At 36.1% G+C, this 15,449-nt stretch overlaps 1 protein-coding gene across 30 annotated transcripts in view; it reads left to right on the top strand.

Annotated features, from left to right (window-relative positions):
* The window catches only part of dlg2 (discs, large homolog 2 (Drosophila)), a 1,682,723-nt gene that overhangs the window by 1,429,748 nt on the left and 237,526 nt on the right, over window positions 1–15,449 (top strand). For all 30 annotated transcript variants that reach the window (XM_039744362.1, XM_039744355.1, XM_039744358.1 and 27 more), the window contains one exon: window positions 6,948–7,050. In XM_039744362.1, coding sequence (XP_039600296.1) covers window positions 6,948–7,050 — 103 coding nt within the window. The remainder of the gene's footprint in view (window positions 1–6,947; window positions 7,051–15,449) is intronic.

The raw sequence follows: 15,449 nt of genomic DNA, 5'->3' as shown, positions 1-15,449 counted from the left end.
GTTTTGAGGATCTTCTGACTGTGGTCTATGGCCGGCTTGTTATCCTGGCCAATACCCCAAGGCCGCCAGATGGAGCCCTCCCTGCAGTATGGAGTTGCCCCGAAGACAAGCAGGGAATCATGGACAATGGAGTTTTTATCCACAGCCCTGCTGGATACCACAGGGGCTGCAAGAGGGAGCTGCAGGGAGGAACAAGAGTCATATGTGCCTTATAGCCCAGAAGTGCGTCATTGGAAGAGTGACGACAGAAGTGACGTACTTCCGGGGTGAAGAAAAGGACTTGTACCTGACCTGGAAATGATAAAGAATCACATGGACTGGGGACTGGGAACATTTCCGGGTCAGGGAATATAAAAGGACTGTGGGAGCTCCCAGACGGTGAGCTGAGCTGGGTGGAAGGGTGGCAACGCGTCTGGGAGTGGTGGAGAGTTTATTGATTTGTGATTGGTGATTTATATGAGTATTGTGGAGGAGAGGGTGCTTTGTGCACTGTTACATAAAAATAAAGTCAACTATTGGACTTTTATCTGGTGTCTGGAGTCTTGGGCAGGGGTTCAAGGGAGCGATAGCGCCCCCTATCTATCACATGACCTTGACTATAAAGTTTTGTGAGTAGGGAATGACATGCTTTTATCTGGTCATTTTTGCCACATGTTGTTATTATTCGGAAATTTGGCCTGCCTTCAGCGCCTGACATACTTGTTTCTACTCCTTCTTCCTCCTTTAGGAATCTAAACTTATTCATCATAAGAGACTCGCATATGAAATTTTATCTATTTTTAAATCTGATTCAGGGTGATGGGCAGGAGTCTACCATAACAGCAGTAGGTACAAGGCAAGAACTTGACCTGCACTGAATGCCAGTCCATCATTAAGCACATTCACACTCGCAAACACCCACAGTGACAGTTTAAAATTACCAATTAATCTAATATGCACATCTTTGAGATGGGAGAAATAGTTGTGCCTGAAGAAAACCTATGCAGAATGGGGAGAATGTGCAGACTCCACACAGACAGTGGCCAGGCCCAGAATTCATACACTTTATTAGTGCTAACCACAACACCCTCATGCCACCCCACATATGAAACACATCAGGGGAAACATGAATTTTTATTACTAAGAAAAGAAGCAAGTTGTTTCATCTGATATTGTTTAATCCTTATCTTGAACTAAGATACATTTTTTGATGTCTTTTCAGAGGCAAACCAATTCCAGAGAGACAAACATGTATTGATCTAAAATTCTATGCAGTACTCTGAGCACTGATTAAAACAAATGTCTATGAACTGAACACAGGACATCTCTAAACATAGAAAGGCCTATTTTAATGAGAGTCTTAGAACCAAAACATACTGTATAGTTACTGTTGTCTAATGCTGAATATTTTCATTCCGAACACAGTAAGAAGTAAACACAATTTAGTGGGAGGTGTTAAAAGAAGAATTAAAAGCATATTTTTGAAAGAACAAATCATACAGTATATAGAAAGTAAGAAAGACTTCTATATGGAATTTGAAGAAATACAATTTAAAAGGAATACAGCATTTATTTTGATCCACCATATACATTTCTTTATCTGACTTACTACCGATGGATGTTCGTATCCTAGATTGTAATTTTTATCAGTTATTTATTTTAATAAAATAGCTGAGCATTTTCATACTTCATTGTAGGTATTCACTCTGTAAATAATTTAGTTATCTAACCAGATATCACATAAGTTCCTAGGGGTGATGTCAGAATCTCTGTTAAGATGCATGGATTTCTTTTTTTTACAATAAAGCCTGACAAACAAAGAGCTGCCATCTGTGCTCACGGCGAGCATTGAGGCTTTGCCAGATTTAATTAACTAGCTCTGCAGAAGTAGATACGTGTTTCACGTAAGTCAACAAAAATACATATTCAGATTACATATATGAAGAGTTCTCTGTACCTGCCTCTTAATATACTACAAGGGACATACTACTTAGGAACTTTATTTGTTTTAATTGTTTTGTTTTCTATTTTGTGTAACAATTTTTTTCAGAAAGTACTGTTTAAATTGAACTACTACAGTGATGCCTTCATTTCAAACTGCCCAGCAGCTGCTGTGGTAATTGCTTTCAAGAGTAAAAAATCTTATTAAATCCTGGGGAACCATCAACAAGCTAAATTTGTCTTTCCTGCACAGAGATAGAAGAACATTTGAACTCCCCGGTAGTGAAAGAAAATGTGAGATATATATATAAATATTTATCAACCAGTTTACTTACATTTAAAATATATTATACTAAAACATCAAAGATCAATACAAAATCAATTAAAATTCATTTTAAAAAACTCAAGAATGATCAAATGGAGATGCAAACTGTATCTAAATAAACAGAAAATAAGGCTCTCTGCCTCAGTGAGCCTTGCTAAAGTATTTTTTTCCCTGTTTTATAATAGGTTATTCTACATACTCTCACAGATGTAAAAAGCAACACACGTCTCCTTTCCACTTGGTTTCTTTTGTTTGCTCCCTCTTCAGCCTCAGTTCACTTTACCTCTTGTCCAGTATTCCTGGTCCCCTCAGTTCATTCTGGCAGACAGTAGTATTTAGACCCCACCTAAAGTTTGTCAGGATTATGGTGGTGTTCTGTCTTCGACTTTTTTGTTGTGTGTGTGTGTGTGTTTTTTTTTTTAATTTTCTGTAACTAGTCTCCTTTCTTTGTTATTTTTTTGTCTGATTATACTAAAGTTTCTGGAAGGTCAATATTAATCACTAATTTTTTTTTGTACTCAGTAGATTTATACGTTTATAAGTTCATCATTGTCACATGCATAGAGTACAATGAAATTCTTACTTGCATGTACTAATAATACTTGGCATAGATCTTTGTGGTGCTACTTTCTGCCTCAATATCTAGTGAATATGTCTACCTTGTCGCAAAACTTCTATCTTGCTTACCTTACCTTTAATAGCAACATTAACTCAAACCTTCTTTCTATATCATGTTAAGTTTGGCTTTTTCTCATAAAATTTTCACCAGTTTTCTTTAGGCCTTTTGATGTAATGTATACATTTCTTCTGTGTTTGTTATCCAAAGATTTCAAATGTACCATTATTTTAATGTTTTGAGCTTTTAAAGTTTGAAAGCTTTTTATTTTTTCACATTATTCCGTGACACCATTTTTGATTTGGTGTGAATGCTTCCTTCTTGATGGATATATTAATAAATAGAACTTTATTTATGCCCGGGGTGAAATTTGGAATTTCCTTTGGTATCTTGACAATCTCATCATCCACCAGGAAATCACAAATGCTGACATCATCACTGTGACAGTATCTGTCCATTCTATCCAAGATCTGGATTCAAACCATGTGGTTATATTTTACTTAGAGGCTTCTTGGTTTCTGAATCCATGTTTGTTTAATGTAACCTCTGATTTTTTTTTTGGTTAATGATTAGGATTGGTAAAATATCTGTTAGACTTTTTGGTTTTCAACTCTGGTGTGTATTTTTGACCACATCTAATTCTCCTGGTCCTTTTTCATAATATTTCAGTATCTGTTAGAGCTCAGAACATATTAAAATAGTAGTCAAACATTACATGCTAGATATCTGCCTTTCTTTCACTCACACAGAGAGTTTGTGACCAGCGACTTTAAATGAATGAAACTCAAATGTAGTCTACCAGAGAATCAGAAGCCGAGGTATGATTGTTGATGTTTTGTTTTGTTTAATGTTTCCCAACTGTTTTATATTCCAGCCTTTAGTTGTGGAGCCCAGTGCCGAAGCCTCTTATCCCTGTAGTTGTACTGCTGTTACTGTAGACACCCAAGGCTTTTCTATTTAAGCAGCTCTTGACCTACAGTTTAATGATTGGGGCATTCAGTTCCATTCTCTTTGTTTACAGCTCTCCTCTCAGAATAGACTTTTTACTTTCTCGTGTATTATTGGTAATTGTTGGCTTTTGTTAAATCTTCTTAAAATAATAATATTCAATTTTGATGGTAGTTTTTCCCTTTATTATTATTAAGATTTTAATACTTGTTTTAAGTTCTTCCCTTTTTGCTTTCAACTTATAATTTCAAGCAACATTCTACTTACTATTTTTGGTCTTTTGATCATTTCTTTCCATTATTATTTTTGCTTAATCTTTTTTCTCCCTTATCACTTAATAACCATTTCATTTTCCTTGTTTAATTTATAAATCTGTAATTTACTTCAATACATTGTCAGGCTTGGATTGCAGAGTTGCACCAGAGACAGGAAGGCTAATCAAATAAAATCATTTTTTTGTTGAAAAGGCAGGAGCAGTCTCAAGGCTTTATTCAAAGTATGAGTTTCTCATCAGCACACAAGAAGTGTCATGGCAATCGTCCAGTTTTAGCTTGTTTCTGCAGGTTAAAAGAACAAAAAATCTTCCTTCTCAAGCGGGTTCAGTGGCTGGGAAGCATTGGCTGGTTCAGATGCAGTCTAAAGAAGAGAGGATAAGAGGGAGAGCAAAAGTGAAAGGGAAGGCTCAACTTTAAATGTTTGAAAACAAGGGATCTCAAACTCCAGTCCTGGAGGGCCACAGTGGCTGCAGGTTTTCATTCTAACCCTTTTCTTAATTAGCAACCTGTTTTTCCTGGTAATTAACTTCTTTTGAATAAATTGTAATTGACTTGCTCTTGAAGACTCAGACCCAATAATTGTTTCTTTTTCCTTAATTTGCAGCCAAACAATAATGAGATACAAAATGAACCAAAACATGACCAGCAAACTGTGTCCATCATACAATATCTGAAAATAAAAAGGGTGGAGGTCTCAGGAATGTGGATTTGCTCATATCTCCAAAACATTTTAACATTGCCTTTAGAAATGTAAAGAAAAGAATCAACAATTTTGAAAATGCATGCTACTGCATAATGAGAGTAGCAACAAGCCATGGAATTAATGAACGGGTTTAATGAACAACAAGAATCTGTGCCTAATTATTCAACTGGCTGGAGTGAAATTGGTTGGAGTTTGAGGACCTGACTGAGTTGATCTTCTGTTGTCTCACTCACTTCACATTTCATTTCTGTTAAAGGAAAGAAATAAAGCAATTCAGAGGAATGATGAAGAAATTCTGGGGAACAAATCTTTTAAAAACAAGTCAATGAAAGTTATTTCAAAAGAAGTTAGTTAGCAGTAAAAACAGGTCACTAATTAAGAAAAGGTTTAGAATGAAAACCTGCAGCCACTGGGGCCCTCCAGAACTAAACATTGTGTGATAAGCGTGTTGTGTGGTAAGCGTGCAGCTGATCACGCACAGGGCATTTGAGAAGTGTGTTTGCTTCTTATTGAAATACTGTTTGACAGAGATTCTGCATGCAGCTGCTGGCAGTGAATTCAATTCAATTATTGGAGTCTTTATATCATAACAGAGGTATTTAAGGGGGCATCCCCAGAATTCTTTTCTCAAGCAGGAACAGAGCTATACAGTCTCAGGGCCAAAATGACACGGTGCCCAATGGTGACCCCTGATACTGCAGCAGCCCTACGCTTTAATAATAATTTACTGGAATTTTGTTGCAGCAATATTTGAAAGTAAACTGTATGAATCTTTTCACATTTTATTGATAATCACACAAGGTTTTACTATGTAAGTCAAATCTATAAGTAAGTTTACCTGACATCTGAAAATAACTGATTTGTCTAACAAAATCTCAATAAGATTTCAAGATGTAGCACAGAGTTCAGATCATTAAATTCTGTTCAATTGTAAAATATGGTACATTATTACACAAAAAAATCTTTTGTGATTTTGTGCAAGTATCTGCATTTCAAAATCTGTCTAGCTGCAAAAAGAAAATTAAGGCTGGTATATAATGTGTCATAGCTTTACATAAAACACTGTACATCGAAATGATTTTTTGTAACTTGTGGCATGTGAATTTAGGCAAAAGGAAACAGCCGTTGTGCAGGAAAGCTGCATCATAGCTAAGACTGTCTGCTTTGCAACTGGTTAATGGAGATCTTTAGCTAAGCTGCTGAATTGGCGTCTCAAATTCCAACAACTTATCTTCACAGCTCAAATTTACCATGTTAGGGAGGACAATTAGAGATAGAATGGGAGTGCCATCCGGAGTGATTTCCTCACAAGTGAAATGTTTATGTACCTGATATTTAAACTCTTTCCCAGATTCTATGTCTGCAAGTTTTCATCGCAACTGAGATAATACTTTCAAAATAATTCTAAAGAATACAGAGAAAGTAACTTTTACAGGTTGTTCTGTCTTGCAAACAAGGAGAATGTGACATCTTAGTCAGCAAGCAAATTTAACGAGGTTTCTTATTGTGAAATGTGATTTTTTGTAATACTGCAAGATGTATGGGGCTAATTAAATTAGCTAATATTTCATTTGATTACCTGAAATACCACAAGATGTTTGATTAAACAATCTCTTGTTGTATTTTGTCACCTATTTTATATTATATGTCATTGCACATTCTGACCCTAAGCTGCTCATATCACAATGTTCCACACGCTTATAATCAAAATGATTCAATGTATTAGCAAATGTGTTACCAGCTGAAATAGTGTGCCACCAGATCTAACACCGATAAAAGCTAATATAAATGACAAATACCACAAGGACTTAAAATGTTCTGTTTGTTAGCTTTGTTACTGTTATAATGTGTATTATAAAACTATACAGATCCAATTTTTGAAAAAAAGCTTGATTGCTTTTATTGCTCTTTGTCATTATATTTCTAGAAAAGCACTAATGTTATCCTGTTCCTTTAATCCACTCATCTGTTGCTATTTACATAAAGTTAAAGCGAAAGTCAATAATACAGCATGTGCAAGATGAGATGCATTGAATTTCAAATCTGTCTGATTATAGCTGCTTAAAATGTAAGTGCGTACAAATCATACTTTATTATATTACCCTTTTTAACTTCTTGGAATAATTTGTAAAGAAGAATCCTTTTTTTGTTTGCATTCAGGTAAATGGCATAGATCTTCGTGGTGCTACACATGAACAGGCAGCAGCTGCTCTGAAAGGAGCAGGGCAAACTGTAAACATTATTGCACAGTATCGTCCGGAAGGTGAGTCAAGAGGGGCCTCCCTCAGCTAATGGTACCCAGCTTTGTTTACAATACCGATTTGTTCAAAAAAAATTCTGTTGTGTTAAATTTTATCCTTAATGGCACATAAATAACATGTACATTCTTACATTCAGTAATTTTGCATATAGCACTTTGCAAAAGTATTTTGTCCATATGTTTACTTAATAATCCCACACTGAAGTTTTCTTGTTTGTGACATTTTATTTCAGAACACTAAACTAAAAATTAGTCTTTTCATTTTGAAATTGATTTATGTCAGAAAAAAATCTTAAAAAGTGAAAAAAAAAAATGTTGATTGTGTAAGTATTCATACCGTACACTTTGTATAATGTGCAGCCACCTTTTGCAGAAGTAATAGATTTATGTCTTTAGAGAAAAACACAGTATGTCCAATTTTTCACACTGTTTGGTTCGGAATTGAGCCCATTCTCTCCATGTAGATTTGCTCCAGGTTGTTCACATTAGTCACATGACACTTTAGTACCATACAGTAGGTTCTCAATCAAATCAAGATTATACATTTCACTAGGTTTTGTAGGACATTAATCTTTTTGTCCCTAAGCCAATCCAAAGTTACTTTGGCCTTGTGTTTGCAATCATTGCCCTGCTGAAAGATGCACTTTAGCCACAGCTTTAGTTTTTAACAAACTCAAGCAGGTTCTCTTGGGGAATTGCTTGTATTTTCCTTCATCCATTCATCTTTCAATTTTAAATGGATGCCCATCCCCTGCTAATGAAAAGCAGCTCCACAGCACTGTATATTTGCTGTGGATGGTATTATATTTGCACAACTAATATCTCTTTCAACATTGGCCAGAAAGGTCAGTCTTGGTTTCATCTGGCCACAAAACCTTATTCAAAAGTGCAGCTGAGTAACTCTCATGCTTTCTGATAAGCACCAGACAAGCATTCATGTGGTCTTTCTCACCCTCCCACACAGGTCAGTGTTATGCATAGCCTTTACTCCATTCTTAATTACTGAGATCTGTGGCTCCTTCAAAGTGGCTGCTGGCCTTTTTGTGGCTTCACTTACAAGCCTTGTACTTGTCTGCACAGAGTTTTGAGAGATGGCCTTTTCTAAACAGCATCTTAATGGTTTGATGTAGCTTCCACTGCCTGATAATTGCCCCGGGACATCCAAACACTAGGATGTTGTTTTGTACTCTTTTTCCTAATTTATATATTTGCATGATTTTATCTCTAACTTCTTCAAAATACTCTTTAATCTTAATTTATTACAGATTTTTATATTAACAACCTAACCCTAAAATGGAAAGCTATCCATTAACTGTGGGTTGTCTATCCAAAAATTTAATGATTCAGCGACGGAGGCCATTTTCATGAATAATTGGACAATTGTTTTTCACCTGTGTCAACTTAGAGTTTCCAATAAATAGGAACTGAATTTCTATGCATTAGCATGTTTGGTTTTTTTTTAATAAAATGTCGGTTTTGTAACATAAAACAATTTGAGTTGAAAATGCTCATTTTGAGTTTCATGCTTTGAAATGAGTATTACAGAGAACCAATTTTTAGTGTAAGATTTGTTACTCAGTGATATTAAAGAATTGGTCAAGGAACTGAATTTTGTTCTGTTCTGTAAATACAGTTTGTTATATCTTTGCACTATTTTACTACAGTATATACAGTACACTAGATAATTGTTGATAATTACCAATGTTGATAAAGTGGTATTATCAGCAGATTGATTTATATCTTTACTATTGTAGTAATTCTGAGTAAACATACAGCAGTTGACTACACTATGAGGCACTGGCATCTGATACTGTGTTGTATTATATTATGCCGTATAATCATGCTGCTTAACACTTTGTAACCAGTATAATCAGGAGTATCTTATTATAAGGTCTGTTATCACTGATAATAAGAGAAACAGAAGAACAGAGAAAGAGAAGCATTGTTTGTTTAGTTCTTCAAAATTTGTTAGAAGGGCAAGAGATTAGCAGTTATGTTGGAAAAGTCTAAGATAAACATTGTGTACTCCAGGGAATTTATGTTTTTTATTATAGTACAAGATTGCCACAAAGTAATATTGTGTATAATTAAATTACTGTATATTAGAAATTGCCTGTATGCTCCTGTCTATTATCATGACACATTTTAATCTATTTCCATTTTCTTATAGACATCTTATTCCATTGCTTTCCATTTTTAAATAATATATCGATTCATTTTATAATGAGCTAGTTTTGTGATTTTTCCAGCTTAGGACTGCATTCAGAATGTCCCCATGACACTATACATATAGCCTTTTGGTTGTATGTTTAGCAAACTTTAGCTTGCATACAAGAACTGTGATACTCAATGTGTTTTGGACCAAACACCACTTTGCTATAGTAAAAGCCTATCACCTGTGGCCAGTACTGTACAGTCCATGTTAAAATTATCTTATTCTCTTTTTCTACATGTACTCATATTAAGAATAGTGTAATGCCCCAAAATGCAAAGAAGAAGAGTCGGCCACACAAACTCAGATATTGAGCTAGGCCTGGACTGAGCTGTTTATTTGAAAGCATCTCCTTAGTTTAAGTGCCTTTACTACTTCTGTTGTCCTGCCTTTGTGAAGTGCCCTAAGAAAGTCAACACAAGCAGGACTCTGTCAGATTTGCACTGCTCCTCAGTCTCTTGGTAATGTGTGAGCTAATTCTCAGAGTGCTACTCTATGAGCTACTATGCTTGCTGCTTTTTATTGGTTTTACCGGCAGATCTCTGCCTGGGGTCTTTATTCACTTTCCCTTTTTGCATCTCTTGCATACCAGGTGCTCAGCTTTGCCCACCTAAAAGGAAAGTGTGCATTACAAACCTAATGCTGCAGGATTCACGTTTCAAAGTTCCGGATTTTAGCCAGTGAGCCATAATAAAGCCTTGAAGAGGGCATTACAGCACTGCTTAAAAAAACAAATACATCAGAAACTCCATGCATCAGCCACCAAGTGGAATTAGGGGCTTGCTGTTGCCAGTGATTGGCTGTTCAGGCAGCCGTCAAAGTATTTTTAAAAAAATGGTCCTATGTAGTGAAGGAGTTAGGCTGGACAGAAGAGAGACTGAGAGTTTGATAAAGTGTTGAAAGAGAAGGGTGAACTAACTACTGGCATACAGGATCAGAGTGGTAAGGTGTAGTAGAGCAGTAAAAGATTTAGTGAGCAAGAAAGTCACACAGGATGCTCTGTTGCAAGTGTCTTGGAGACTTGTCATGTGGCCTAATCAGCAAGGAGATTCTTCCAGGAAAGATAACTAGGTCAGCTCATGGACCACCTAGCAGATTCTCACGGACTACCATCAGACAATGGATCACATTTTGAGAACCACTGCTTTGTAATATAGAGAAGATTTCAATGCAGTGTGAAGTATACACTGTGGCTGCAAAAGAAGCCCAGATTATTTCCATTCTGCCACCATGTTTGATGGCTCTTATACAGTAAGAGTGATGTGCTCGTCTTCACATTTTCCAAACATGGTATTGTACAGCTAAGCCTCTCCTGTTTGACCTTATCTGTCCATAGATAAGTTCGAACAGGAGTAAATGCACTTTTTTACCCTCACATGAAAACTATACTTCAGCCATCTTTTCTTATAGTGGAATTATGGACTGTATCATTTACCATGATGACAGAAGCCACTAGATGTAGCTGGATGTAGCTTTTGGATTATTTTTTTTTAATTTTTCAAGTGTAGCTAAAAAGCTCCTTAGGTTTCCAGATAATAAAAAAAAATAGGCAGAAAGGTAGAGCCACTAGAATCATTACAGGAGGACCTGGAATTAATTCAGAGATGGACAGATATGCATCAGATGATATTTATTACAAACAAATGCAAAGTGTTGTAAGCAGGAAATTTAATTATTTGATACGATTACACAATTGTTTGGTCTGTCTGAAACTTGAAAAGTGCACCTTGCGAGAATGATTTAGGAGGTGTAGTGGACTTGTCACTTTTCACATTCAACCTTTGTACAGAAGTGATTAAGAAGGCTAAATAAATGTTGTGCTGTGTAGCTTGACATGTCAAGTACACATCAGGAGAGATTATACTTAAAGCCTCATATGAACTAACAAGAGCAATTCTGGTCTTTTCATTGCAAAAAAATGACCTATTAGAACTAGAGAAGCTCTAGTGAAGGGCTATGTGGTGTGAGCTGAGAGGAAAGAATGAAAAAGCTGAATCTTTTCCATTAAAGGAAATGGAAGTTTAGATGAGATATAATTGAATGTTCAAAATTATAAAGGGAATTAATATAGTGGACTCTGGCTGTTACTTTAATATAAGTTCTTCAAGAATGCAGATTGAAGCTGGTTACAAAGTAAATTTAACTCTAATGTAAGCAATGTTTTTTTTTTACTCAGTTAACGATAGATATGTGAAGTAAGTTACCAAGTAGGATGTTAAATATCATTAGTTTAAACACTTTTAGATCATGAACGGATGATAGTTTGCAGAAAGTTAGGTGAACAGAGATTGGCAAGTTATGCTGAGTTGAAACATGTTGTTCAGCCTGTTCTGATTAAAAGTATTCTAATGTGTGGCTGTTAATGTCACCTGAAACAGCATTATCTGATGCAGAAATATGCCTTCCATCAATCAAACGGACACTGGAAAACTAGATTGGTTTTCTCTTTTTCAGCACTGACTTTGATTGATGAGTTCAGGCATTTTGCTGTAGTGTGTCTAAATGTTGGGCCATCACAATGACAACGAGTTTATTTTTAGACACAACAAATTAACCTTGAAAAAGAATAGCTTTTCCTCTTTTAAAACATTTGTAGTAATATAATCGGTGCCAGAGCTCCTTAATGCATTGCTTTTAACCTTTAAAATGCTGCCTGTTTAATTTTTGTTTACACATGGTGTTAAACACATAATACTTAAGGCTCATGCATTTCTGTAACAATGATGGTTTTCCATTCATACTAGGAGGCTTTGCCCCCTGCTTGCTTTGCTTGACAACCAAATCCCCGCTCCCCCCTCCCCCAACAGCACTACATACCGTTTTGAAGAGGGGAGCTGAACACACCCCAAGGTGACGTGCCGCTCCTCCGAAACCTCTCTTAAACAGTGCTATAATGTGAAAAAAATACATTTTTTTTCCTCCTCTTTGCTCGATCAGCTGCTGGATTGCAGCTGCTTCCATGCCACGTGATCTTCTCTTCACTTGCCTAGCCCTTAAGCCCCCCGCCAGCGCTACGCTATTGTGAAGAGGGCGGATGAATGCACCCCAAGAAGACACGGCTGCTCCTACGAAACCCCTCTGAAACGGTGATACAATGGGAAACAAATAACAGTTGTTTTTTTTACCTCTTCTTTGCTCGATCAGCTGCTGGCTTGCTGCTGCTGCCATGCCGCGTGATCTGCATGTCATGTGGCACTTCGAACATTTAAAAGCCTGTACAGCAGCTGTCCTTTTGTCCCTCTGCCTTGTCTCTCTTCTCCCCCAGACATTCTCAAACACTATTCGATCTCTTTTTGGTGTTCCGTTATTTCACAGAGTAATATTTTCCGTTTGTTTGCGCTAATACGATCTTTGCTCTAATTTTTTTGAGACTTTCGAATGTTTCTACTTCCTTTATCTCTAAGCTGCCCTGCATGTGTATCACGAGACTTGCCTCCAAAGGTTGTAAGTATGATGTGACTTGACCTCCTCGCGGGACGTGAAAGTGTCTCTCTGTCTTTCTGTCTCTCTTGAAAAGAAAAAATTATCATATCATTGCAAGATTTTTTTTTATATTAGACAGACAAGAATATAACTGTCGTTTATATATTTGCTGGGCAATGTCTTTTTGACCTACCATTGAGGAGGTGAAGGTTATGTTTAAATACTGAATCTCTTTCGCTCATAGTCACTTCTGATAGAATTTGACATAGCCTTTGTTTTTGAGGATAGAGGATGTAGATGAGCTATTGAAAACTCAGTATGTCAGTAGGTTTGAGGCAGTTTTCTAGTTTTGCTTTCAAAATATTTTTGTTTCTTAGCTGTAGTAAATTATAGGCAGATACATTGAGTGTCACTGGGTAGTTGAGCGTTCATTCATTCATTTTCTAAATCTGCATCTTGAAAGGTTTTTTCTCTGTTTACATGCTGCATATCTGAATACCCTGTTGTACTATATTTTCAAAGAGCCATGCAAAACTTACAGACACCCTAAAGAGTTTGGTGTAATCTCACTCACATATCCTTCCATATGACAGGCTGTAGAATAATTGTTTGTATTGCTTGTTTACAAAACAGTAAACAAGATCACAAGTTATAATTAGTTACTGTTTAAGCTATTCACAGTTTTAACAGCAATATGAAGCTGCAACATTTTCTTTTAAAAAGAATATAATTTGTTTTATTAAACAGTGAGTTGCATGGTTAAGGGCACCCTTGAAAATTATTGGAGTGCATTTGAGACAGACAATCTCAATGTGTCATACTAATCTGGAACAAACTACAGAATTGTGTAGCTTGAGGTGGAGACCCTAATCACTTTAAAAAAACAGTTCAGAACCAAACTAGTCTTATGGGTGACAGTTCTCATCTTTTTGTATATAAAGCAGTTTAGATTTTATAAAGTGGTGTTCATATTTACCAGCTCATAGAGCTGTACATATTTACAAATTCAGTTAATAGATTTGCTAGGTTATGAGTAATTCTATTATTATTCCACACCTTGAAATTTTATGAGCCGCACTCCATTTATAATAACTTAATGAAGTTTTCTCAAGCTGCATAGCTCATGCTCAAAGCTGCGTGCATTCCTTCTTTCAAATACTTCATAAGTGTAAACAGGTTTTGATAGAGAGTATTTCATAGAGGAAAAAAGTCACACATTGAAAAATAATTTGAGTAAAAAAAAACTCTATAACCTTAAGTTTATCAGAGTACATCTATTATCCATATATACATGTTTATGTTCATGTGATAAAACTTCAGAATAGTTTTATACAATTGATTTTATATTAAACTAGCTGACAAACTTTAAAAATCAATAAAATTTAAATGTAATAATTTGTATTGAGAAGAATTTATATTGGTAGCTTTCATAACCGAGGGCCTCTTGATATACAATATTTTTGGTTTTGCCATCAGGAGTGAAAATGTAGCTGTGATCTCTTTGCCAAAAATATAAAAAGTTGGCAAGGTATCTCTGGCCAAGTGGAAGGTAGGTATGCTCCAACATCAAACGTTGCCACTATATCTGATCGTGTGCAGCTGTGACGGGAGAATGTCCCCTGTGTGAGGAGAAGAGCACGTGGCCATGATATCTCTGCCAATGAGCAGGTAACATCTAAAACACACCTAAATGTGATCTCTCTCTCAAAAACATCAAACGTTACTCTTTAGCAACCTCTAAATCTAAATCTGTTAAGTAAATCTCTCATGAAAAGTGGACAGATATTCATACATACAGACAGATGTTGGATTTTATACAGTATATAGAGAGAGGTGGCACTTCACTGCATTAATTATAACTACAGCCTCATAATTCGTAGTTTCAGAGCTTGGCTTAAATTTTGCACATTCTCCTTACATTTATATTTGGGTTCCTCTCACGTTGCAGAAACTTACTATTTAGGAGGAGTGGTGACTCTGGCCTGGTGTGAGTGGATGTGGATATATGCAAGAGTGTGGGTTGTGATGATTTCTGCCTTGTGCCCAACGCCAAGGGTTCCATCAGTCTGTTTTACAATACACAATTAGTGGCTTTGGAAAATGAATGAATGAATGAACGAAAGAATGAACATATGTTAGTTCTAACTACATGAATCTTTGTCCTTTTATGTACAGCATGGCAGCATAAAGATGAAAGACGCCTCACGCCTGGACAAACTTGTTAAGAAGGCAGGCCCTATTGTAGGATTAAAGTTAGACAGTTTAACATCTGTGGCAGAGCGACGGGCACTAAGCAAACTCCTGTCAATCATGAATAATCCACTGCATCCACTTAACAGTGTCATCTCCAGGCAGAGGAGTAGGTTCAGTGACAGACTTTTGTTACTGTCCTGCTCCACTGACAGACTGAGGAGATCGTTCCTCCCCCACACTATGCGACTCTTCAATTCCACCCGGGGGAGTAAATGCTAACATTAATTTTATTTTAATTTTTTCATTTTTATTACTATTTAATTTAATATTGTTTCTTTGTATCAGTATACTGCTGCTGGATTATGTGAATTTCTCCTTGGGATTAATAAAGTATCTATCTATCTATCTATCTATCTATCTATCTATCTATCTATCTATCTATCTATCTATCTATCTATCTATCTATCTATCTATCTACATGTATTAGTTACATAGGAGATATAGTGCCTAGGTAACATCCATAGATATTTTCATATTTTATTGTTATACAGCATTGAACCACTGTGGATTTAAT

This window comes from Polypterus senegalus, chromosome 2, assembly GCF_016835505.1.
Source record: "Polypterus senegalus isolate Bchr_013 chromosome 2, ASM1683550v1, whole genome shotgun sequence".
NCBI classification, from domain to species: domain Eukaryota; kingdom Metazoa; phylum Chordata; class Cladistia; order Polypteriformes; family Polypteridae; genus Polypterus; species Polypterus senegalus.
This window is presented reverse-complemented; position numbering and strand designations above follow the sequence as displayed.